This window comes from Oryzias latipes, chromosome 13 (assembly GCF_002234675.1).
Source record: "Oryzias latipes chromosome 13, ASM223467v1".
Taxonomy (NCBI): Eukaryota; Metazoa; Chordata; class Actinopteri; order Beloniformes; family Adrianichthyidae; genus Oryzias; species Oryzias latipes.
The window spans coordinates 24,673,047-24,699,972 of NC_019871.2; the positions used below are offsets into that span (position 1 = coordinate 24,673,047).

Here is a 26,926-nt window from a genome sequence, read left to right on the forward strand (position 1 = left end):
TCCAGTGGGGTAACATCCGGACCAGGGGGGTTAATATCCAGTTTGTCCTTTTCATATTTGTGCATCATCCTTTTTATATCCTGTTCTGGCATCATGCGTCAAGCTTTATTTTCGTGTTGTGACTTTTTAGTGATAATGCTGTGCAAACTATATTCATGTCTTACATTTCGTGGCTTTTTTGTTTCACAAAGCTCGTTTTAGAAATGAGAAAAACACAAAATAATGTGACTGGGGGAAAAAAAAACGTTTCAGTGGTAAAGAACACTGATCTGTAGGTGTTTAAGCCAATTTTGACCTCTTTCCCCCCTAAATGACAGCTAAGATATGAAAAAATGGATAAATGTAAAGCATTTGGAGTAACAAATGAAGCGCATTTCAACTTTTGAAGCTATGTGTTTTTGCTCATGTCTTAGGTGCTCCCTTACAACCTGACAGACAGGTGTTGCACCTGAAAGTTTTGTTGAGGATCTTCTTGTTTCAAGATGGATGGCAGCAATCTGGACTTTCATCCTTTTTTGTGTGATAAACATAACTTTTGTAATTCTTTGAAATCTGTCAGTCATTTACTGTATTATTTTTGTGGAATTTTATTATTTTGTTGGATCTTGTTGCACGTCCAAGGTTGTGTACCAGGGTCATGTGGGTCAATATCCGCGTTTACATGGACAAAAGTAATCGGAAAGAACGCCTGATCGGAAGAAAAATGCGTCATGTAAGCACGCCGTTCGGAATATTCTGCCCCAATCAGACTCGTTAGGATTAAAATTTATTTCCGATCGAGATAGGTGGTTATGACGATTGTTGATCCGATCGTGTTCCATGTAAACGGTTGATTCCGATCATGTGTCACTGCTGCTCTGGTTTAACGTCATGCATAGACGGTGTTTCGCTCCAGAGAAAGCTTTGGAGCTCAAACAGGTCCGACCGGCTTCTCTGCGGACGCCCGGTGTGAAGCGCCAGCACAGCTCCGCCCTCGCCCCGCTGGCTCCTCGCCTCTTCCCTCTCTTACACCCCTTGCAAGGGGGGTACCCGTGACGTCTGGACCCTGCGCGGTCTGGGCTCGGGTGCCGGTGGACCGAGCGAACTGTGTCTCTGAGCAGAGCAGCCGGAGTTAAAGCTTTGTGTTTAAGGGGAGGGGAGGATGCTTTGTTACGTGTGCGTTTTGTTGTTTTATGTGTGGGAGACTTCGGACTGCGATGTGTCCCACCGCTCTGGGTTAGCAAGCTGCTCGAGCAGAGCTCGGACCACCAGCTCACACAGCGGCTTTGGGGCGGTGTGTGAGCTTTTCAAAGCAGAAATGTTGCGCAGTCCTTATAAACGGTTCAAACACCTGGATTTGTTTCCAGTCATGTTCCGACAAAATAAAGGCTGATGTTTTTGCTTTATACAGTATTTACGTGCAGCCATGATGCAGATTGCGGCATTTCCCGCATTGATTTTATGTTCATCCAAGGCTATATGTTGTTAGCGTGTGTTAGCCTTCTCCAAACCCTTTTTCCAAGTCCGCTTCGCAACAAAAAAAGCACAGACCCCACGGATTAAAAATAAAATGATTAGCGAACAGGCGCTTCGATTGGCTGAAAGCGATTACACCTGCTTTGCTAAAGAGTTTGATTGACAGATTCATTAGCCAATGGTGACATTGACCTGTTCCGTCTCAATATTCACCGCAGAGAAATCTCTCACAAATGTGGGGAGATTCACAAATAAAAGCGGGTTTGTGAATGCACAGTCTAAAATTTGAACGATCTGTGAGTTCATATTACAGGTGTACCTAAAAATGACGTTTGTGAAGCATCTGTTGTGCATTTCTGAAAAATTTATTGTGAATTTCTGAGAGATTTACTGTGTTTTTGTGAAACACATCGTGCACATTTGTGAGAAACACTTTTTGTGCATGTGTGAATATGTGTGTCCATGGATTACATGAAATCTTTCCACCTTTATCCACCTTTGTCATCGTAGGGAGAACACATCAATGTAAGGGTGGGGTCATCTAAGATAGCACAAGGGTTAAGTTGACCCCATTTTCTCATATCTTGAGGTAGTAGTTTTGTTTTAGGCCTGTGTGATTTACCCTCTTTGTGTAGGTAAGTTTTGACACTTTGAAGGTGTTCGCTTCTAGTGTTGGTCTTGCTCATTCTAAAATAAAAAAGTGTCCCTGTTGCAGCTATTTGTCTGTATTTTTGTGTGTATGTCCATCCTTTGCAGAGGCCTACTCCACCACACCGTCAGACTCCACCTCCTGCAGGAGATGATTGCAGCCTCCTTCCTTCCTCCAATCACCAGGATGGGCGGGAAGCATAGAAGTCTGAGCAGCCCCTGTTCCAGTGGCAGCTGAATTCCCTGAGAGGAATCAGTTTTCTCAGCTTGCCCCTGCTGTCGGACTTGCTGTCGGAGCCTGTGGAAAAGGCCTGGCTTTCCTTCTTTGTTGTGGTCCTCCTTTCATTTATGGTTTAGTACTAACCCTCTGGTTTAAGTTGAACTTTAGGTTGTGTTATTTATTGCTTACTAGTGCCTGTGAAATTTTTTCCTTTGCTAAATACCATCTTTAACCCCATTGTGTTCACTCCCGCACCTGTCCATCTAATAAACGGCTGCCCAGTCAGTCTAAACCCTACCGGCTTTAATTTATTCTTTATGTTGCCTATTTTCTCCATCCCCATGAAATGGGACGTAGCAGTCTCTTTCATTCAAAATTAGCTGTTTAACCAGCCTTCCTTGGGATTGGAAAAGCAGGAGGCATGAGCCATCAGCTCCTGATATACCAGTACCTTTCTAATAAATCCCTAAATAAATCTCAAAACTGCACAATTTAGTGTGGGACAGTGGTAGTTAATTTTTTGCTTTCATTTATTTCATCCGTGTAAAATTGAAGAAAAATGCCCCATACCTCGTCTGTTATTTGTCCTCCAAATGTGACCCAGGTACCTGCAAGAAAGAATGACATCTTAGTGGCAGGAAACATTTTAGTTCAGTTCATTCCTTCTGTCACTGTGTAACCAATCCCAGGACTGACAATGGTTGAGGCGATGCTGTTGAGTTCCCAGGAGAAAAATCTGTCCTCTTACAGGTGGATCACCTTGAGTCGGCGCCTATTACCGCTATATCTTTCCAGGTGACTGTTTCTGTCTGCTACAGACACACCTGTTTGAAAGAACTTGTCTCTGCTGATCCTTCTTCATCACAGTTTGGGCATAAAAAAACAAGAACAATTTTGAGTTAATAGCCTGCAATCTGAGAAGTCAGAAAAAAGGCAAGACCCCCATGAGGAGGAGGCCCTGAATCCTCTGCACAGTCCCCATGCAAATGTTTTTATTTAGACATTTTCAATTACAAATTGGACATAACTAATTTCTAATAACAGATGACACACAACACTCACACACATTGTGCACAACACACTAGCTCACAAATACACCTCTCCTCAAAACAGTTCATAGTAAACGCTTACAAAGCAAAATATAGAGGCTTCCATTTGAAAAATGGGACACAAACACAAAAATAACATTAAAATAGCATGAATGTAAAATAAGAAAACTAAAAACTGAAAAAAAAAATTTTTTTAAATCACTTGAAGCCATTTATCGCGCAAAATAGCAGAAATGTTTGTACCACAATGGTTATAAATACATTAGTGAACTCAAAGCTGTACTGATTGAAAATATGAGAATGTTTTGTACAAAACTCAGCAAAAATGCTCATTGTGGTTGAAAAAAGAAAATCCTTTAAAAAAGTATAATGTAAAATGTACATATATGTATATATAGATCGATGGATGGATGGATGGATGGATGGATGGATGGATGGATGGATGGATGGATGGATGGATGGATGGATGGATGGATGGATGGATGGATGGATGGATGGATGGATGGATGGATGGGTGGATGGATGGATGGATCGATGGATGGATGGATGGATGGATGGATGGATGGATGGATGGATGGATGGATGGATGGATGGATGGATGGATGGATGGATGGATGGGTGGATCGATCGATCGATAAAAGAACTACTCTTGTTTCTGGGTATTTTTTCATTTAAATTGTTGTTAATCAAGTGCAGATGAAAAAGAGCGTATTTGTGACAGAAAATATGATGGGCGGGCCACAGACTCTCTGCTCCACTTCGCTCTGATACATCCACTTGCAGAAAAATAGTCTTTGTTTTCCTCATCTGAGCTTATCTGACTCAAAACTGTTTGGCTGGATTGCTCCAATATTGCTCTCCATTGTGTTGTACCCGTAATGTTAGGTTGAGCGTGTGAGGGGCTGTAAGCTAGCAGGAGTGAGCGTAAAAAAGGGATGATGTGAAATGGGGGCAGGCTTATTCTAAGGTAACATCCCGCCCACAAATCAGAGGTGAATTTCTGATCCTTTGCTGCTCTGCAGAAACTATGTCCTAGAAAACAACATAGGTTTTGTTTTTTTTCGGTAAAGAGACATTTTCAAATACTATTTAAATACAAAAATTAAGAAACCACTGGGAATTTTTGACAATTGATGAAAAGACGATTAGAGTGGGACTGTAAATATAAACATTTTTTAAAGTTGATAACTCCATGCTGCCAATACAAAATAATCGGCTAAACACAAAAGTACCGGTACACAAATTTTTCCCAATCAGAGGAACAATCTGTTAGCCTGATCTATAAATCAGAAAAAAACCTTTGTTCTACTCTAAATAAAAAAACCTGTTCAGTTTGATTATCAAATCATAGAATAATTGGTTTCATATTTATCAGAAGCCAAAAATTTCACATCCAACTCAAGGAAAACCAAAAAGGAAAAAGCCTGTGTGATCTGTGCTGATTAAAATACAGGATGAAAAAAGTACAAAACAAATCTTCTAAAACTGCTTATTCCATGATGTGTGTCTCTTTTCAACATTTAGTTCAGCCTGAAATGAGAAAAATTTTCCTTGTCAAATGTAATTTTTTGAAATAATTAACTCAGTTTTGATCACAGGACGGCCGTCCTCTCCCTGAGCTCCATTTTCCCGTCACGTTCAATCTTTTATCCGCCATTCTGACACGCAGCGTGGGCCCTGCATGTTCATAATTTCACACTAAATGAACAGACAGCTCCTCCTCTGACTTTTATGACCTCTGGTGTTCAGCTGTCATGCAATGATACAGAGAGACAGGGCTTTGAAGAAGTAAAAAACTGTCTGCTCATCATACCAGACAGCATGTTACCATAGAACAGAGCTCATTATTCAGGCTGTATAATCCCATCAACTCCAGTCAGGTTTGGTTTACAGATGACACCCACAGGAGAGAGTCCATCATGATGAATTACCTTGATGTTCTGAGGAGCAGTTCTTCATCGTCATGAGAATTATAACCACACTTGTTTCAGCAGAGGTGTGGTTCTTCATATACAGACAGTTATGAGTGTTTCTGCCAGTAACCTTAGCAACACGAAGCCTCAGATGCACCAGAGGTACAGGAATCACAGTTAATTCTGCTGCTTATTCATTTACAGCATGTAAAAAAGAAAAAACCCTGGATGTGGGTGTTATTGTCAGTGTGTGAGTTCAGACATCCATGTGCATAACTCTTCTTTCAAGCTGCCTCCAGCTGAGTGGAAATGAAATCACAACTGACAGCATCTACGTCTGAGGCCCAGCGTGGGACGAAAACCCTGCTGAGCTCTAATGGCAAGGCCACTGCTCTTCTCGAACCCAGCTCAATGTTTTGTTTAAAGCAAAGAACCCCCACAAACAATTATCTTTTGTTTTCTTGTTATACCTCTTTAGCAGACGAAGGAAAATGCTTGAAATGTCACTTTTTTAACCTTAGTCATTCAGACAACCTCACAGCTTCAATGAAACCACACGAAGAGTCCAACATCAAAGGCAAGACACTCAATCAGGTATGTGACTTCTTGACTCAAATCCTTTTTTGTAAAATAACTGCCACATTTTAACACTCCAACATGTGACACAAGGACACATTTGATGGAAAAGTTTAAAAAAATTTGGAAAAGGGATAAATATTTTTTTATAGGATGAGAAATTATCTTTACCTTAGTGTCTTTTCTTTTTTAACTTCGCACAATGACATGCAAAACTTACAAGGAGATTAAATGCATGTCTTTTATTATTGCTGTCATACAAGTTTGTAACAAGACACAAAAAAATCTAAGAGGGATGAATGGGTTCTTTCTCCTTCAGTGTAGTTCCACTCATCACCATTGACGACGTGTTGAAAACTTTTTAGCAGAAAACATCCATGAATATCTTTTGGGGCCGCTGTGAGGTACAACTGATGAGGTCACCAGTCTGTTGCAGGGCCACACACTCAGTGGCTCTGTCCGAATTACCACCCATGTCCCTAACTACTAAAAAGCTATATAGCTAAGTAGTGCCCTGGATTTTAAAAGCAATTTGGACACCATGCTCACTACTACGGTGAATATGATGTCATCGATTTCACAAATCAAATTGATGAGAGCGTTTTAATGAATTAATAAATCCACTGTGTTCTTACGATGAAAATGTTTATATTTTATAAAAACAAACATTCAGATAAATATTCTTTGCAAAAATTGTTCAGACGTAATGCATTGTGGTCTGTATTCTCCAATCAAGGGAGCATCGATGCACACTGGTTTTTCACAGAGACTTCTGGGCAATTTCTAGGGCACTTGATTTAGGAATTGTAGGTTCGAAAAGCACTACAAAATGGTGAATGCACTATAAAGTACACTATATAGTGCACTATATAGTGAGTAGTGAAGGAATTCGGACACAGCCAACTGACATACACACCAATAAGCGCAATTAAGAGTCACCAATTAACCTATGAAGCATGCTTTGGACCGTGGGAGAAAGCCTGGAGAAAACCCACCCATGTACAAGTACAACATGCAAACTCCTCACAGAAAGGACCCAGCTGAGAGGCCACTGTGCCACCATGCAGGCCTCATGGAAATTGAAGGAGATCCGTTTGTTAAATTGCACCGCATTCACATCAGAACCAGAGAATAAGGTCTGACTGTTTAATAAAAAGAAGAAAATGCATAATAAATCATAAAGACTGCTGTTATTAAACACACTCACAAAACAAACGTTTTAACATTTTTTTCTAATTTACAGTCTTAGGTATACCATCTTTTCTGTTTTTTTCTATTAATCAATTTTTCTTTTTTTTCTTTTAGTAATATCCTTTATGTATCAGTAATGTTACTTTTATCCTTAGACATAATGGTAAAACACAGCAGCACAAAAAAAAGGAAATTGCAAAAACTGTCCCTGTCCACAGGCTCCGAGTTTGCTCTTAATCCTTTGCTCTGCAGTGGCAATACAGAGACTTTGCTGGGGTATGCAACATTTTTCAGGGCTAAATAGTGCCAATAAATATACCATAAATATGCCTTTGGTATTTCATCTCAATCACAAAGAGAAAGTTTAAAAAGAACTTTTAATCCTGCTCCCGTCTTAGCCATGAAAATCTTTCTGAGCTGAGAACACTGCAGTTTTGCAGTTAGTCTCTGAGCCACATCATTTTTCTAACTTTATTATTATTTTTAAAATTATACAAAATTCCCATTAAAGTATATGATATTGAAAGACAACAATTTTTGATATTATGGTCAATTTAAACAAAGTTTTCTCTGGTTCTGCTCACCATCAGTACACACACCTTAAATGCTAAAAAGCTGCTAAACTACAGGGATTTTAATAGGATCAGGGAAAAGTTCCAGATAAGGCAAATACCGCGTCGGAAGAAATTGGTCTCTTATGTAATCTCTCTTTAGCAGGTATAGCTCCCTAAAATGCTGTAGGACTGCAAAGGTTTCCAGACTTTTCTTTTTGAGGATCGCCTCAATCTGTAATGCTGCATCGGTGCAGCAAGAATGTAGGAAAAGCATCTGAGCCTTTATCATGTGCTGTGTGTGGAGTGAAACACCACAGGAAAGAAAAAAGAAAAAACATTTGAGCGTGCAGAGCTGCAGAAACCTCTGATTATGCTGATCACTAGCTCTTTTTATGTTTTGTCAGCAAACGAAGAAGAGTTTGCTCATAAGAACACAGTTTTCCACATTTCCAACCAATTAAGGTTGTTGCAGGCAGTGTGTGGGCTGACAGGAACCAATGCAAATACTCAATTCAGGTTGGAGACTCGTTAAGCTGTTCCAACACATTAGATGTTTTGGTCCTTGTTGTTAGAATGACCTGAACTAAAATTATTATAACAACCGTAATAAATAAGGTTAAAGCTTTTTTTTTTTTGGTTGTGCTTTGCGATAACCTTGGTAGTGGTCTGACATTTTATAAAGAAACTGAATTAAATTGTGATGTAAGTGGATTAGAAAAATCTGATTTAGCTCATTTGCCTTCAGTTTCAGAAAGAAGGCATCAGTCCAAAAACAGGAAGTGAGTCTGTGTAACAAACTGCTACACAGGCCAACTTTTGATCATTTATTTTTTTCCATTCAAATCCACACAAACAGACATTTTCCTTGTCTATCATTTCTAGAGGAAGTACTGGAAGTTCTCTTTCAGTCTACAGAAGCAGTTTCTTTTCTAAATACCAAGCAGCTTGAAAGGAGACAGAGCTCTGAGAAAACTGTGCCCATGAGGGAAGAGAGGAAGGAAGAATGGGGAAGAGTTTATTTTAGGAAGGAAAGACTTGTGGCGGGGATAAAAAAAAAGTACAATCGCAGACAAGAGGGAAATCATGGGGGTTTATCTTTTACCATTTTCTCATGTAAAAGAAATCTCACATGAGAACGCCTCCTGCTCTGGGACCTGCCATTGTTTAAAGACCATTTCTGATGAAAGTCATGTTTTTGGTGATATTAACATCTTCTTGTGGCATTTTTCTTATGAGGCAGGACATCTATATGTAAAAATAACTAGGATTTAAATAGCATTTCAGAGTAATTCTTTATTCAATCTGCATGAGTTTAGCAGCAGATGGAAAACAAATGCAGTTTGAAGAGTTTATTTGTGATGTAGAAAGTCTGCTTGTTTGGCCACAAACTGCTCTGCTCTGTTCTGATGTGTTCACTTGCAGACGAATCAATCTCTTATTTATTTATATACAGAGAGAGAGAGAGAGAGAGAGAGAGAGAGAGAGATTTGCCCGCCTAAGTCAGTTGGCACGAGAGAATAAACCTTCACGTTCAGAAGAAAAGTAGCTTCTCCTCATCATTGCCACAGCACAGCACCGCTAATGTTAGGTTGGGGTGTGAGGGGCTATAAGCTAGTGGGAGAGAGCGTAAACAGAGAGCTTTCAGTTGGGGATAATAGGATCCCACCCACAACTCATAGGTGAATTTCTCAGGAACTACTGCCGCTCTGCAAAAACTATGTTCTAGAAATCGACAGGTTTTTTTTTTGTTATTTTGCCTAAAAATCAAGATTAAAAGACCACTGGGAACACTTTGAAAATAGATTTTAAAGATAATCGGAATGGAACTGTCATGGTTTGAGTTTGTTGTGTCTTGTTTTTCGCTTTAGTTCTTGTTCTGTCTTGTTTGGTTCTGTTTCCTATTTTATTTTGAAAGGTTTCCTGTCTTGTCATGTTTCTTGAGTTTTACTTCCTTTGGTCCCAATCTCTCCTGATCGTGTTCACCTGTGTCTTGTCTGCCCTGCCTGTATATAAGTCTTGTCTCTGCCTTCCTCTTGGGCTGGTCCATTAACTTCTGGTCGTGTGTTTAACGTCTTCATGTGTCTTCGTCCGTTCATGCCATGTTTCATGCCACGCCACAGTGAGTTTTTGTTTTGTCATCCTGCTCTGCAGCGCCTTTTGTTTGTTGTTTATTAAACCCCCTGGCCTTGGAACTGTTTGCCTCCCGCCTCTGCGTCTGGGTCCTACCGGCTCTCGAGCCACCCCCCGCACATGACAGGAACTCTTGCAGCTACCGTTGAACTCAGGCTGCTGTTGCCTGAAGATTGACAAATCCAAACAGCAAATCCTGCATGAATGCAAATATTGTACTGTTGACAATTTTAAAAGTTGACTTTAAGAAAACGTTGGGTGAGCTAAAAGAAAAAACACAAAGAGGGTGATAGTGATCAAGTGTATACCACAAAAATTAGGTTCTTCAAGTAATTGCCATTAGTGGTAAAAGCTTCAAAGCAGCCATTTTTATTTTATTGTTTTAAGAAATTACACTCAAGCCCCTCTGGATGTTTTCATTTTTATATTCTTCCCATTTAATTTAATACAATCAGAACTCTGAAGGGGCATCAGCATCTGCAGCAGAAAGTCTTGTAAACTTTCTGATTCCAACTGTGTTTGGCCTTCAATGCAGAAAGTGAAGCCACGGAACTAAATCAAAGGACAGATCTTCACAGCATCGTTATCACATATGTGCACATTATTCTGATTAATGGATGGATTTCATCTTGAGGTGTAGAGAATAAAGATGAGGAGGTTTATGTTCATCTTTTTGCTGCATCCCCCTGTGCCTGAAATAAAGAGGGTGTGTGAAATGAGATTTCATCGTTTCCCTTACATGCAACAAATTCCCTTGGTGGTGTCATAATACATAGTCATAGTTCCTCCTTCCCTAAGTCACGCTGTCTAAGCCTTTAGAAATATAAAATCACCATAAAAATTTGGATGTTTTTGCTTTAAAAGCCTAACGTCACTTTTGTTTCAGTCAAATTTGACTTTAAACGTTTTGGGAATATTTGGAAATTTGTGTTTTTTTAAAGCAAAGTTTTGCTCCCTTTCTACAACAGTCAGCCTAACAGCCGGCATGTTGCTGAATGGGAATATGCAAAAAGATTTCTGCACAGCTCAGAGAGAAGAGTTTCTGATGGAAGAAGTTCTTATGTAAATGAGGCTGGAGCGATTCCATCCCTGTTCTCACAGATTGCCTCTGAAAACATGCGATTCCCTTCACTGTGTACCTCCCTTGGTTTAGTTTACATAACCCACAACAACAGAAAACACATGCTTGCAGTTGTGTTCCATTACTTGTTTTGTGCGACTGATTAGTTCTTTGTTGTGGCGGTCGTCCCACAAAATTTAAAAGAATCACCTAGTTGCATATTCTTATGCTGCTTTCACATCGAATGCATTCCAAGCGTTACATTCACATCGACTGGCTCTATTTGGATGTGCGGCGAATTAGCAGCTCTTTCTTTGTCTGGACATGTATTCATAAACTTGACGCCCCAAACGCATGTGGGAGGAGCTACAGCCAATCGTTTTTAGCCTGATGGCTACATGGAGCAGTGTCTGTGTTTATTTCATTTACAATACATGGAAGACACAGATGGTGTTCAGAGGTTTATTTATTTTGAAGAGCTCCACAAAAGCGTGGGTAATCATTGTTACATGGCTAAGAATGATGGGCAAACTCACTCTCAGTGCAACGTGTTTAATTTTTTTTAAGAAGCTGCAAAACTTACAAAAATACAGTCACAGGAGCGCACTTGGTCATTCACTCTGCAGACTCGCAGAAATGGTATATTTTGTCATAAATATTATAACTGAAACATATGACTATGAAAACTGGACAGAGTGACCCTTCCCCCCCATGCGTTTTAGTTAGAAAGTACCTGCTGGCTCCAAGAAGCCAAAATCCCATAGACTTCTCTTACGAAATAAACAGTTATTACTCAGTCATTGTTACTGTCAGAATAATCATTCTTGCCCATATTTTGTATATCAGTAATTATGAATCTCAAGTGCCTATTTTTTCAACATGTTCTTGCTAATTTTTTTTTCCATACATCATACATTTTTTTCTATAGTGTCAGTTATTGAAGTTGTAAACTGACCAATCAGATGCCTCATAAGTAGGTGGTCTCACATTGAACGTCCAAAACATTTGTTTGACAAATTCTCCTGATTCTCTTTTCAAGTGGTAGGAGTGTTGACTTCCAACAAGCTCACTTCTCCTTGGCGAGTGTGGTTGCCATGGAAATGATGACTCTGACTAATTGGAACAAATCACTGCTCACTGGCGACATCTGGCTCTAGTGAGTAAATTGCAAAAAAAAATGGCGACTGAATCGACTTCATTTCATTGGAGCCAGTTCTCAAATGCAATCAATGGTGAAACATAAAACCTTCACAGAGTAAAGCCCAAAACTAGACTTCAATTCAGTGTTTTCACTTTGGTGTAGGCTTGGACTCAAAGATCCATCAGGGATTTACAGCTTCTCCACCAGCAGGAGCTCAGTGGGCTCAGTGTCCAAGCCCACAGGGTGCCATTAAAATAAAAAAGTACTAATCCAGTGGGGGCAAAACTCGACCTTGACGGTCCATTTTTAAACATCGGTGTGGAGATCTTAATGTTCACAAGTCAATATGCCGTCAGCAAACAGCTGAATGCCCACCAACAGATCTGTTTGTTGAGTATAATCAGGTCTGAGGCGCCTTTTATTGATTACTGAGAAAGGGAAACCACACAACTGTGCAAGATACCACTGTTCAGTCTCATGCATCACCACTATGCGGGTCCAGGCCCAGTGTGCAACAGTCTGCTGCTATGAGACTGACCTTTTCTGCTCTCAGCAGCAAAACTAGTTTGAGTCAGAGCTTTAAGACCCCCACCGGGGTCAGCAGCACATTACACTGCATGGCACCACAATACCTGTTGGGCCATTACATTTTTGTAAAATTCTCTTACTTTTATACTCGCAATTAAACACTATCCATGTAATTATAATCAACATGTAGATCTGAAAAGAATAAAATGCTTTTTCTCCTGTATCTAGACATGTGACGATGAGAAACACTCTGATAAAGCTTCTGATGAAGGTCGGCTGTCTAAGCTGGATTTAGCGTGCGTCCCACGGGGGCCAGAAGTTTAGATCTATTTTGTGTGGATGGTGTCTGATCTGCACCTTCAAGGTCTCCTCTGAGGAGAGCTGGGGTTTTAACTAATCACTTGGACACTTGTTGGCTCATCAACATTTTAGTTGGGGAAGGTTTGACCTTCAAATCAAATGCAGTTGTTTTCTATCCCCAACAGGAATCTGTTCAATGATTTACAGATGTTAGTCCGGCAGCTGTGAGAAACAGACCTGTGTTTGCACTTTTAAAGTGTTTTAACAAGCATCTAGGCAGGAAAAGTGGTATGAATATTTCAGTGGCGATGAAACCGACTTGGTGATGAACTGGGAATGATGTGCTGGGAATGATGCTTGTACCATGTTTAAATTATCTCTTAGCATGCCTAAGTCTTTTGGCAGATGTTTGAGCAGAGAAACATGAAAGACGCAGTGATCTTCAGAAGGCTGCACAGTTTTGAAGAGCTGCTCATAAAATCAAAAGGAAAAAATCAATCTCCCAAACAGTTATCACACAAATAAAATATGAGTTAAGTTAATAAAACATCTCTCACAACAACCAAGAGAATCTGAGTGAAGGGATCAGTAGATCTAAAGGCATTCAAAGAATAAAGAGGGCAGTAATAAAGTGTTATCTCTGTATTACACTCTCTTTATGACATCTTCTCTTTGTTGAAACAGTCATTGCTTGTTCTAGCCTGTGACTTTAGTTTTATACTTTCTTTCCTTCACTTCTTCTCTGTTTTGACCTTCAGCTGAAGGCTGTGTTAGTGAAAAACAACTTTATAAACTGATGTCTAAAGGTTAAGAACTTTCACTTACAAATCTCTGCACACTGGTCATTTAAAATTACTCTAAAAAACGAGTATTAAAGTAGTAGGGGAAAAAAACAGTCACCTGGACTTGGTCTATCTTTTATTGTAGAAGACATTCATCTCTCTGAGAGGCTTACTCAATTCATAAAGGCTGTGGACGAGTGCTGGACCCTTTTAAGTAATTTTATTATTCTCCTATAGCCTTAGTCACATGCACCCATATGGTGTTTGACCCATATGGGTACTGCAGATTTTGTCCATGCATCTTAGAGACCTCATGTGAAGAAAATTAAGATTAAAGGGCCTACGTGACGAAAAATCAACTTTTAAATATACTTTTAAGTGTACTATAATGTTCATTCCTCCCTATAAACAACCCCAAAGCGGGATATTGATCCGTTGATGCATTTACATTACTCTAAAAACCTGTCCTAATAGCACCAGCCCCCCACCCCCACCCATGAATACCAGCAGGTTCTCACATTTTGACGTAGATAAATGAGGAACCGCCCCTTCCATGTAGAGTCTGCGCTGCCAGCACCATCCTGGCAGGGACGGTATGCACATCCATGCACATATATGCACATCCATCTTTGCAAAGTTTTGGATCTTGTTTGTTTTTATGGAAAATATGCAGATATGCTGCCATGGCCGACTCTAGGTTGATGTCATGAAATGGGCGGCACCCAGCCGGTGACTCAGAGATCAAGGCATCTTACTTTCAGGCAGCAAAATGAACTTTGAAACGTAACTCATATTTCATAAAAATAAATTCTTAAGTGTGCCAAGGTAACATATTATTGTAAATATAGATAATGTTTTAAAGTAAATTCTTTAGTGTGCCAAGGGTAATATATTATTTTATACCAGTATATGGATATTGTTTACTCTGAAAGGCTTAGGAAAAGCGAGAAATAGGCCCTTCATAACTGCATTTTACGTATTTTTTATTCAAATCATGTTGAATAAGGAAATGATAAAAATATGCTGTTTAAAAAAGCTTTTAGTTGTAATATTCAAACAACAAATGGCCACAAGCTCCCTGCTCTGCTCCATTCAGACGCATCCACTTGCAGACAATAGATCCATGAACGTCTTTGTTTTCCCTGTCTGAGCTGATATATGGCCCAAAATTGTACAGCTGGAAAACTCCAACATTGCTCGCCAGTTCTTTGTTGCACCACTAATGTTGGGTTGGGTGTGTGACGAGTGTTGATGGGAAATGGGGGCAGGCTTACTTCCACACCAACAGTCTCGCCTACAACTCAAAGGTGAATTTCTAATGAACTACTGCCGCTCTGTATAAATTATGTCCTAGAAAGGGACACGGATTTTTGCTTTGGGCTAAAAACAACATAATCATAATTAAAAGACTAGGAAGGCTTTTGCTTCAGATTAAAAGATGATCGTAGTGGGATTTTAAAGACAGCACATGTGTGCCTTGCAGTTCCCTTGAGGCTTTTCTCACCACTTCAAGGGATGTCATGAAAATGGAACGTACCATTGTGTTAAATGTTTTGTGAAGTATTTGTAGGGATAATGTAAGTTACACACACTTATGTAGGGGTGATGTTTTCATACGCTGCTCTTTTGCCACACTCTAGTCATTAATAAGGTGGGAGTACTGACTCATACTGACTGCGCAAATCTTGCATTAATGGTGGGTGCGGGTGATACAGCATAAGATGCACAGACAAACTACGTTCTGATGCATGCTAGGAGTACACAAGGAGCTTGAACAGTACTACATGGTCTCTAGTGCAGTGCGCATGGTTTGGGGGTTTTAAAAAAAACATCCATATGATGTGCCTGTGTCTCACCTACTTTACACTTATATACCCTTGCCTGTTGTGTAAGTGTTTGCTATGACATACCGCCCGCAGCATGCCCACAGAAAAAAATCAACACATTCCATGAGCAGGTTTGCCCATTTTTGCCCGCAGACAGCCTGTATTCACCAGTAAGGGTTAGTTCCAAAACAAGCAGGGCAGTAGCCCAAGAGGAACAGGGATGGTGCCACCTGCACTAAAGTCTAACCTACATGCAGTTTGACCTAACAATTTCATATAATCTCCCTGGTTGAATGATAATCTGCATGGATGTTATTCTGTCTTAAAATCTTAAAAGTTAAGTATGTAATAATGAATAAACACCCCATATGTTTAAATTAAAGATCTTTTCTGTTGTCTTCTAAGAATAGATGCAGTAAATGTCAATAAAAATAAAAAAGGGATCTTTAATCGTGAGAAACAAATTCCTTTATAGCGTCTGAAGCACCACAGAAAATGACAAATAACTTAAATTCCATTTCTAATAAGTTTGTAATAATTTTGTGAATTTGCATGAAGAGGACGTGAAGCGAGGTTTACTCACCCAGTCCTAAGCAGGACACTCTGAGCCCACTCTTCCCAAGGTTCCTGTCAAAAGAGACACACTGGATCAATCATTTTTACAATAACAAGCACTTCAAGTTAGTTTGGGACTTAAAGGAACCAAAATCAAAGGCAAAAACAACTCCAAAAAATGTGACATTAACCATTTTTATATTGATTTGAAACATGTTTATAGACAATGAAAAAAACATTATTATTTCTCAAGGGACATGAGGGTATTTTCTGTGCACGCATTCATGAGAGACAAGAGTTGTCCTTAATTGGGCCAGTCAATTTAAACTTATTCAAGTCGTAGCTCATTATTTCATAGCTGTGGGGTCTTTAGTCAGTAAACCATTCTAACCCCCGCCTCGGACTGCTGTGGCCATGCTTCACAGCCTTTTCTGAGGGTCCTCAAGTCATTAACCTGCAGAATCTCAACTCTGGGCTTTGATCCAACTGTCCACTTCACAGCTTATGATGACATGAGTCAGCTCTGTGGTCATCTTCATCCAATTTTTAGCAGTTTCTTTATTTTTTATCCTCCTCATGGTGTCCCACAAATCCTCATTTAGGTGCTCTAAAAGTTATGAACCATAGCTTTTAGCTTCAGCTGCCCAGTTATAAAGCTGACAGATCATCCTAAAACTTGTGTTGGTAGTTTATTGATGGGACAGAGAAAGCACAACACTTTAACCCATTCATGTCATATGTCACCAATTCACAAACTATAATTTAATCCAGGACTTTACTCAATTTAGCACCACCTTTAATGGTGAAAACACTAGAAAAACACGTTCTTACATTATGGTAACTAAACTCAGGTTTGAAGGAGTGAAAGAGGTTAAAGTTGTGGAGGGGTCTCCCATTTTTTCCCACACCAATCAACAATAAACAATAACGTTCTTTTTACAATGTTTTTTTCCGTGTTTTTCCAACCTGATTTTTTTATATATATATATATATATATATATATATATATATATATATATATATATATATATATATATATATATATATATATATATATATATAACCCCAAATTCGAGGTGTAACTAAAATGGTGAGTATAACTATTTGATAATCAAGGAAGGATTGGATAGAGTTCTGAGTGTTTTTATTTTTACTATGGATTCCAGGAGATCCAGCAGTTTTGAAGTAAAAAGGAGACATTTTCTTCTCACACGCAAGGATGTGATCAAATCAGATCGTTAAAACGGGAAGAAATGTCTGGAGGCTGTTTGGCTCATTGGAATTTGGGACATCTGTTACTTAAGTTTCCAACATGTATGTTTCTCCAACTGTGTTTTGGTTCCCTTCTGATCCTCTCCATGTAAGGCAGCGTGACCCAGTATGCAGGTTATCCATTTATAGTTGCACAGATAGCAGGTGTGGCCTTGATGCGCTTTTCTGCCCTTTATTTGAATCAGAAGAGGGTTTTTCTTTACCATATAAGCATGAAAGCTCATGATCTGGACTCTTTCCAGAGGAGAAAGCATTGATATGAACAGATTTAGGTGTTTTAAGTGTTCCTCAAATGGAAAATGTGTATCATGCCAGGGACTGTCTTGTAAATACATGTGCTGGATGTACAATGTAATTAGGGTAGTCCAAGCCTAAAAACCATAAAACATCAGTTTTTCAAATGATATTAAAGCCTCTTGGGAGCAAAACAGCTGCGGAAGATTCAAGTCGGACAATGCAGCTGCTCTCTTCCAGATGTGCCTGACAGGGAATCAGTCATTTGACGACACATACTCACCCCAATGACCGATTTGTTTATGTTACCCTCATACCAATGATTTTGTGTTTTTTTTTATCAAAGTAGGGTGTAATGACACCTAGCACCTATCTTGTAAAACCACAGATCCATGTCTACATCCAGATGTTTATCTGTGAGAACGTTGGCTGATAGCTAACATTCCATGCTCCGTTATTTTCCTATTACATGTATTTTATTCTACCTATTTGTTTAACCATAAAGCTATCATTTTAACTATAAACTACTGTATAATTTATTAATTTTATTGTTGTTGGAGTTGGCTTGAAAAGATGCTCTTGTTGTGCAAAATGTTCAATTTGACTTCGGTAAATCCTCAAAACTCTTAATGCTACACTAAGGTTTTCAAAAGGTCACTGTTTATGTAATGTGAGATGTGGATCCATCAATATTTCTGGTTGAACATCTTTAACTTTGTTCATTAAATAGTTCAAGTTCACAAATGTTCAAAGAAACCTACGTTTCATTTTCGTTAATTTTGCTATAATTGATCTAAAGTCTAAAGATTAAAAGCTGGAGCTTTATGAGTGCTTGTTTGACCAAGATTCTAAGGAATAAACTGTGAGTCAGGTAGGTGTTTAACTATCTGACTGGAGTTCTTCTACTTGTTTTGGAGATCATTCACAAACATAAATAATCCAAGCAATGAAAATCATAGATACAGTAATAAAGCTTTATTTCTAACAGTTGTATTTAACTGTATTTAAATGGAGAATAGTGTGGCAGGTTTTAATCCACAGATTGTCCCTCCAGTCAGTTCCAGCCCACAGCGGGTGTCATGTCCAGTAACACTCCACCCGCATTATTATCCCGTCATGTCAGCTTTTTATGACAGTGTCCACTAAGCAGCAGACATGAAACTATCAACAAGTTCATGAAGAGGACAAGCAGGAGCTAAACGTTACTGCTACCCGGGCCTGGATCTAGGCATAGCCAAGGCGGGGGTCAGATACCAGGACTGCCCCCCAAACGTGATTCCATGCAAACAGTCTAAATTTCAAAAATATTTTATGAAAACCAGAGCGCTCTTTGCTCTCTCTGGCTCTCTTTTAAAGTAGCTGCTGGTGCTGATTGGTCGATGCAAGGGAGGGCGTGGCCTCTCACTTCACTTCTCGTCTCACTCGGTCGCTCACAGTTCCAGCAGAGCCTAGCCACTGTTGGTAGTTTTCGTCTGCTGTTCATCGCTGACATTATTTGATCACTCGTTATTTCAACTCATTCTTGTCCTCTATTGCTTACTTTGTTTTGATTTTGAGTAAGCGCAGGTTTCCGGTTGCTGAAGCTGGCGCTAGCAGTAGCAGCGAATTATGCATTAGTAGCGCCAGCAGAGACCAACCACAAGTGACTTTTAGGACAATGTCTAAATGCATAATATAGGCCAACCTGCCAGCCTTCCCATTAACAGGAAACTGACTGTTTAGTTGTGAAGTAACCAGGTAACAGATATTCAATTTACTTATTTTAGATGATACAAGTACAATATTGGCACAATTAACCCTCACCCTCCATAGATCAATTGATCTATTGGCCCCCTCAAATGTTTCTCAAAATAATTGGCTGCCCAAACTAGTATTAAATTAGAACTCATCCCCACCACCGAGTCAACTCATTTCATGATAAGAATGTCTCCATTTGCACCAAATGACGGACAGTAATGGGTTTTCTCTACGACCTGCAGCTCTATGGCAAGATCATCTTCTTTTCATCTGCTGGAAGATATTCCACCTCCTGCGTGTCAACAATCATCACCACAGACCTGACACTGATTTGCCCATTAGCTGCCCTATTACTATATTTTAAACTCATTTTAGCCTGAAGTGTGAAAGACAAGTTTCAGTTCTGCAATGGAGGACCAACAGTGATCCAAGCTCACTGGAGAACGCTCTAAATCGGCCTTAGTGTTAAAGACAGCCCCTTAGAGCCATAATGAGTCATAATACAACAGTGCTTGAGAACATTTTATACCATCAATCTGAAATATTTTTATCTCTTGCTTTCATCCCACCTGTGAAGGCATTGGTTGAAGAATCTTTGGAATAACTAAGGTAGTGTGAGCAAACGGCTTCTAATGAAGGATCCTACTAATAAAAACATTTTCATTTTGGAATCTGAATTCAAACCAGCTATGTCAGTCAATACCATATTTCCCACATTAAGGCTTCAGTACTCTTACAATAGAAAATTATTTTGCCATTACAAAATTTTTTCAATCAAAAAGTAAATATATTTTTCCATAATGCATGAAAATTGGCCCAGCACTTCATTTCAAACATCCTGAGTCAACAGAGTCTGATGATACTCTTCAGGGAATTCTTTTGATCATTTTTACAAGGTTGTAACTTTATACAAAACCATCGTACTGCTCATAAAAACCAAACCAGGGCAATGATTCATGAAGGCATAAAGTTATAACATTTAATGAGATGAGTGCTGGTAAACCTTTTTGTCCAAGAGGACACAACTGTTGACTGTTATCAACAGTGACGTTAGGAAAACACAACACTTACAAACACAGCACAACAAAAGTAAGTTACCCAGAAATCTGTAGAAAACTCAACTGCTCCAAATTGCTCATCATAATATAATGTTGTTAATCCAGAAAAAAATAGCATAATATAGAGAAAGATATGAAAAGTGAAGAAAATGGTAACTTCAAAAGAAATAACATTCTACAGTTATTTTTTCTACAAAAAAAACGTTCTTTCACAATGACGGGACGGAAGTTCTGCACAGCAGGACTTCAATGCAACACACTAGATGCCTTTGTGAATGCAGTCTTTCTTGTTTTGCTGTTTTTGTTCTGGTTATAGTACAAACATATCAATAACTTAATTACAAATGTGTCAACATTCAGTAGTGAAGATAATTGTCATGAAGTGGGATGCAGCAATTACTGAATTTTTTTCACAAAAGGGATGATTAGTCCCATTAAGGCTGCAATAGTGATGAATACTCACTCACGGGGTCTAAAACTAAAAGTATTAAAATAAAAACAGAGATTGACTTTATATGTCTGCAATACAACTTTGGAGCTCACATTTAAGCCTGATGAAGCCTGACATCTGCAGGCCAGTAAATAATGATTGATTGGTTTAATTATTCTTCAAAATTGTGCTAACCAGCAATACGACCCATAAAATACAAAATATGTACAGCATGTTGTATTTACCACACTGCAAAAGAGGAATTTTAAGGAAATAACATTCTGTTTTCTGTCTTGCAAGAAAAGCAATCTGGTAAAGAAAAGTAATGTCAGTTAAGGAAAACACGTCTTGAGGATTTGAATTTATTTAGTAAAATAAAAAATTCTCTGTTAGACAATTTTTCTTACCCCATTGGCAGTTTTTTTGGAGTATTTAAAGACATTTTTTTTATATTTTAACACATTTCTTGGCCTGTTTTTGCAGTGCATCGATGTAATCGCAGCAATCCATAGAGAATCCAAATTTGGTGCACATTATCAATTCTTCTTTCAATTCTTAGTTTGTTAAATAAGGTAAAGAAACAATTGAGGCCACACAATACAAAAGAATCACAGCTTTCTAAAGAAAAGCTGTAGATACTAAGGGCACTCCTTAATATATTAGCTTGTAAAACAGATTTTCTATGATGAAATCTGTACCACGAATTCCTTTTATTTTGGCCCCTTTTAATTTATCTACGTTAAGTCTCAAAATAGTTTCCTGCTCTGCCCAACAACTTTTCTGCATCAATGTGACACAACCCATTTTTCATTGCTTGAGGGATCTAATGACATAACCTTTTCAGCCTTTAACAGAACTATAAAATACACCACAGCGTCATCAATGTGGTCTATATATACTAACACCCCTGACATAACTGCTGACCACCTGCACTCTGCAGAAATGCAGATGAAACAGAAAGCAGCTTTAACCTCTCAGTACAAAGTGTGCTCCTGCAAAACTTTATTCTGTAGAAGATGGACTGAGTAGCTAAAGTCTCTGAAAGTTCACAAACTTTTTTAGCTTAGTCAAATGAATACTTCATAGGAAGGAGTATTGCCTTCCTTAATGGACAAAAATCATTTCAGAGCAAAAATTTGGAAAAAATGAATAATCAGTATTAGAGGCCAACCTCAACAAATTTGGGTGCTATAAAGGAGATATTTCCTGCATTGATCTCTTATTGATCTCTTATTATCTTATTATCACTTTTTAAAAGTCTTCTATTGTGTTGCAATTTTAGCGAAAATACACTTTTCCTTTTATAGCTGTTGCTAGACTTATATATCTCATTCTCAGTCTGAACTTTAAAATCTTACAGCCTCTCGAAAAACAACTTTGCTGACTTTGCATCATCAGCAGAAATAACTGGGCCAAGTCATGCTCTTGTGTCAGAGACTGACACATAAAGGAGGTCTCTTCTCTGACTTATGCCTCTGAAGCAACTCTTACTATAACCAACGTAGCTACATCTGCAAGATCACTGTTTGTTGTGAATGACCTTAATTAACAAGAAAAAAAGTGCCTCATGGTTAATTATTGTCTTTCTGAACTAAGACTTTTAACAATCATCACAAAGAAAGGGATCTCCTCAGATTATCTATTCCATGCTGGGATAAGAATTTCCCCTTACTATTATGTGTTCACACAGTTGTTGACACAGTTCAGACAACATAAATAAATAAAAAATGTTGACGCGAACAATAAACCAGCCAAGGAGGCACAATATGGACTAAAAATGTTTCACTTGAAACAGAATAAATGTGTTACAGACAAATAATAGCTGTCTAAATGGAGTTACTGTTTCTCCTTCACTAAGTCTAACCTTAAACAAGCAGTCACCGTTGTTGCTGTCTTATTTTGCATCTTTAATGAACAAAATGTTGTAAATAATATACAAGATACAGGAAAAACAAAGTAATGGTTACCTGGTAACCAGGATGTAATTTGTATCTGGTACTTTCAATTCAGAAGTCCTTATATCACAGAGCCAAGCAGAAACAACCAAGTAGTTTTTGTTTTTTCCCAGAAGAAAGAGAGAAAAAAGAAAACATTGTAATGTTGAATTCCCTGTTATTTTAGCTCTGAAACTCTTGCACTTACATGCAAAAACGGCCAAAACAAAATTGTTTCAGAATTACAAAATACATTTGTTTTTAACTGAATCATAAGTTGAATGTCCACTAATTTTGTTGTGTTATCCACAGTTTAAAGAAACAATAGTGGATACTTTCTGATGATTTTTTGGATGAATAAAGAGAAACCTAATAGAAGCGTTGTGACAGGATTAATGTATGCAAAGTTGCACACCATATTGGAGTACAGCTACTAAAGGAACACTTGTGGAAAACTTTTTACGAAGATCTAAGTGAGTTTAGTCTCAGAATAGTGAATGTTTAGGCTGATCTTGTAGTGATGATGGCGGTGCCAATAAAAATTGGCTTTGCATCGACATGTAACACAATACCAACGTAAAGTGATGCATAAACTGGAAGTTACTTCCATATTTAGATAGGCTAATGTAGCCTCCCACCTTAAATGTGCTCCACTACGGAATCCACTGAAATCATGACAGATGATTGCATAAACGGTTGAAGAAATAGGGCAGTTGAAAAAATGTCAATAGTGAAGCTAAAGCTCTGCTGTTAAAGGGTTTAAACAAGAGTTTCCTCTTAGCCCTTCAGGTGATCCAGTGGGACAACAAACAGGTATACAGACTCTTTCCTCTGCCCATCTGGTGTTTAAACGCTGTTAATTATTAGTTGATGATTTTGTCCCTTTTCAGTATCCACTATTTAACAGCTGTTTATCAATCCCTTTGTTCTTATTTATCTAACTGTTCTACGCTGAATGCATCTTTGAGGGAGATCATGTAGGCTGTTGTATTCCCCATTGACAGCTTGTCACACTGACTGACTAACAAAACAGGACGAAGGATGTTTGTTTTGCAAAAATAAATCTTTCAGCATCCTCTGACTGATCTATCATCGTGAAGAAGGAGGAAAAAGAAGCTTTGAGCACATGAAGGTATCTGAATGGACGTGTTCATGTGATTTAACATCTGTGTTCCCAGGAGTCAAACACTTCTTTTTAACTTTAGACTGCAATCTCTGCTGTGGGGTACATTTTACACCTCTCCAACTGTGAACCCTGAGTGAGTGCAGAAGCTTTAAGCGCAGAACTGATGCCTACATCAAGAGAGCATCAAGCTCTCGCTGTATGGAAGAAATCTAAAAGCCGTTTTCGAGCAGCCGGAGAAGAAAAGCATTTCCAATGCAACTGGCAGGAGGCACAATATGGCTTTTGACACCTTTACAGTGGCAGCTGTAACATACACTATGACAGGAGCAGTAATGGCAAGTCTTTAGAGGTTTGTGGTGACACCGATGTGGACTTTTCAAAGTCTGCATGTAGGATTTTTCACTGACAAGAGGGGGATAGTATTTTTGCATTCATTCTGTGCAGCAAATGCCACATGCAGGCATTAATCAACATGCTAAAAGGACAATCATTTAGACTTTCTTTCTCTTAAACATAAAATAACAACCAATGAAGTCAAACCTCCGGTAGAATAAAGTTTTGGTGGCTTGAAGCACCCTCTTCTATAAACCGAGAGGTCATTTACCAAAGGCTGAACAGACGAGGCGTCATTGTGGAGTCTGTCTGTTAGAGCAGCAGTTCTCATGGTCACCCCATAGTAATAAAAAACACTCACAAACACACATCTGCATTTCTATCCTGAGGCTCATTGTCATCAAGATGAAAACTGAAAATGGCAAAGCATCCATTAGCCTGGTGCAGTATTTGCCCCCATATAATGGTGCTCCTATTAGTGGAAAACAGAAAATGTGAACAGATTCTCAATTACATTATTGTAGTAGCAAACAGGCACCTCTAACTGTTTGCATGTTGCAGCCACAGCTAAAAACTTGCAGGTCATGTTGATGCGCACATAGACTCAGAGAAGCTGCGTGGGCAAAAGAATCACTTTGGCTCTGAATTTGTCAGTTCAGGTGTTATCATTTCCCCACATACTGATGAAACAGCAGTTTGAAAGTTCTTTCTAAGAAAAGAAAAAAAATCAAAGAAAAATATTTCGTTTTTGGATGTTTTTCAGGCATCACAGCATTGTTAATATGCATTCAAGTCCTATTTGTGTTTACCTGCAGCAAAAATAAGAGGCAAAACATTCACAGACAACTCGCAAAAGCCTCAGAAAGAAACATTGTCTGAGATTTAAGATAGCAAAAACTAATTTATTTTCAAATACTAGGCTATTGTTTGTGACCAGTAGACTGGTTGTTGACTTTTTCAAAAGGACACAAAGGCTTGGAGAGCCAAGAATGATTACGTTTTCTTGTAAAAACCAGTACAAAAAAAATATCAATCCCGACTCCGGAAGACTTCACAAAGGATTGTCCAACTTTAATTGTAACCGTGTCCTTTATAGGGCCAAAAACCCAGATTGTGTCTCTGGTAGTTATTTTTTCTTTAACTGTGCTTCAAGTTTGGAGTAAAAAGTGGAACAAGAATAAAATGATCAAACAAACACAACCGGATTCACTAAGTGTTTCTGTAACATGATTAGTTTGGAACTAGTATTTTTGGAATTTGTCATTTCTCAAAGCGCTTGAGTGAAAAATATCAAATGAGATGCTTTTTACAAACTGACAAAACAATTGATAATAAATAAGCAGAAATGGCAAATATTTGTTTCTAGTTCATATTCATATTACAAATGTAACTAATGTGAAAAGCATTACAAATGAATGCATGTGGCAGAGCAAAAATGAATTATATTCATTATAATATCTTCATGTAATGGCTCTGAACCAAATAATTGCCCCCGATTTCTTTACTTGTTTTTGTGTCGATCGTTTACAATAGCATTAGATGCCTCAATGTCTTTACATGGTTTCTTCATATATTGTACTCAAACTCTTGTGCTGCGTTCACAGCAAAGGCGGCTAGTTCCAATGTTAAGTCAACGTAAAGACGAGATCAGAGGTCCCATGATTTGAGTTCAGGCGTGATGCGGCAGTCTGGCAACAGCGCAACGGCGTGGCGCTGCAGAAATTCTAACTTGCACAAGTTAAAATATCTAAACTTTGACGAAGAATTTGCGTCACCTTAACTAATCAGGGACTCAGCTTTGGCCCATGACGGGTTGAATCAGTGGGTTGAGTCCAAAAGCAACATAGAGGAGAATCTGATCATTCTCCTTGTGTCAGGTAGGGAGGGCTGGTGAGCATGAAGGACACAAAATGCACAGACATGCCAGAGGTGCAGAGGTTTCCAGGGCAAAGGGTTTATTTTCAAACAAAAAGCGCTGCAGAGCAGGAAAACAAAACTAAACTTACTGTGGGCATAGCATGAACACATGGCAGAAGGGAGTCAGGGAAGAGACGTTAATGGACCAGCCCAAGAGGAAGGCAGAGACAAGACTTAAATACAGACAAGACTGACAAGACACAGGTGACAACGATCAGGAAAGATTGGAACCTCAAAACCATGACATAACAGTAAACCTTTCAAAATAAAACAGGAAACAGAACTCAAACCTGACAGAAACAAGACGGAAAGCAAAAATCAATACAAAGAAACCCAAACCATGACACCTTGTGAATTTTCTTATTTGTATCGAGACAATTCCTCTAATTTTCTTCTTGTTTTTATTTTTTCCCTTCTCAGACTAAAGCAGGACAGCAAGTTGTCAAACTAGGTCACAGAGACACAGATGTAGCGCTGAAAGCAGCCAATCGTTGAGACGGTGGAGCTCATCGTACTCGGAGTATCTGAATGATCACATGAACTCAGACACGCATGGAGGCATGATTACTGATGTTTTTGTAGCGTTCTTCAAATAAATAACTCTAAAAAATAAATAACAAACTTCATTTGTGTCAAAGCAGAGGTGGATGACACAAATTTGTGTCACAAATTGTGCCTGGTGTGAACCCAGTGTTAAACTTACTTACTTTTAGATGTAATACGCAGGTGACTGGCACTTAGGAGATAGTGGATGCCACTGGGAATGAAAGATGGCTTTTCTGTTGCTGCTTGTTTGAGTCAAATTAATTTTGACATTTTTTTCTTACAAACTGGTCATAATGTGACACTAAATACAGTCAGTGTGGTAAGCCCTGCCTCAATCAAACACTTCTCCTGAAATCTGAGATTCAGCTCATCATTCCATCACACCTACAGGCCCGTCCATCCACTGCTCAT

At 38.8% G+C, this 26,926-nt stretch overlaps 1 protein-coding gene across 3 annotated transcripts in view; it reads right to left on the minus strand.

Annotated features, from left to right (window-relative positions):
* Positions 1-26,926, minus strand: part of kcnab1 (potassium voltage-gated channel subfamily A member regulatory beta subunit 1) — a 133,989-nt gene that overhangs the window by 29,664 nt on the left and 77,399 nt on the right. For all 3 annotated transcript variants that reach the window (XM_011482856.3, XM_011482857.3, XM_004075835.4), the window contains exons 2-3: positions 15,957-16,000; positions 2,894-2,931 (exon numbers count right to left, since the gene is read on the minus strand). In XM_011482856.3, coding sequence (XP_011481158.1) covers positions 2,894-2,931; positions 15,957-16,000 — 82 coding nt within the window. The remainder of the gene's footprint in view (positions 1-2,893; positions 2,932-15,956; positions 16,001-26,926) is intronic.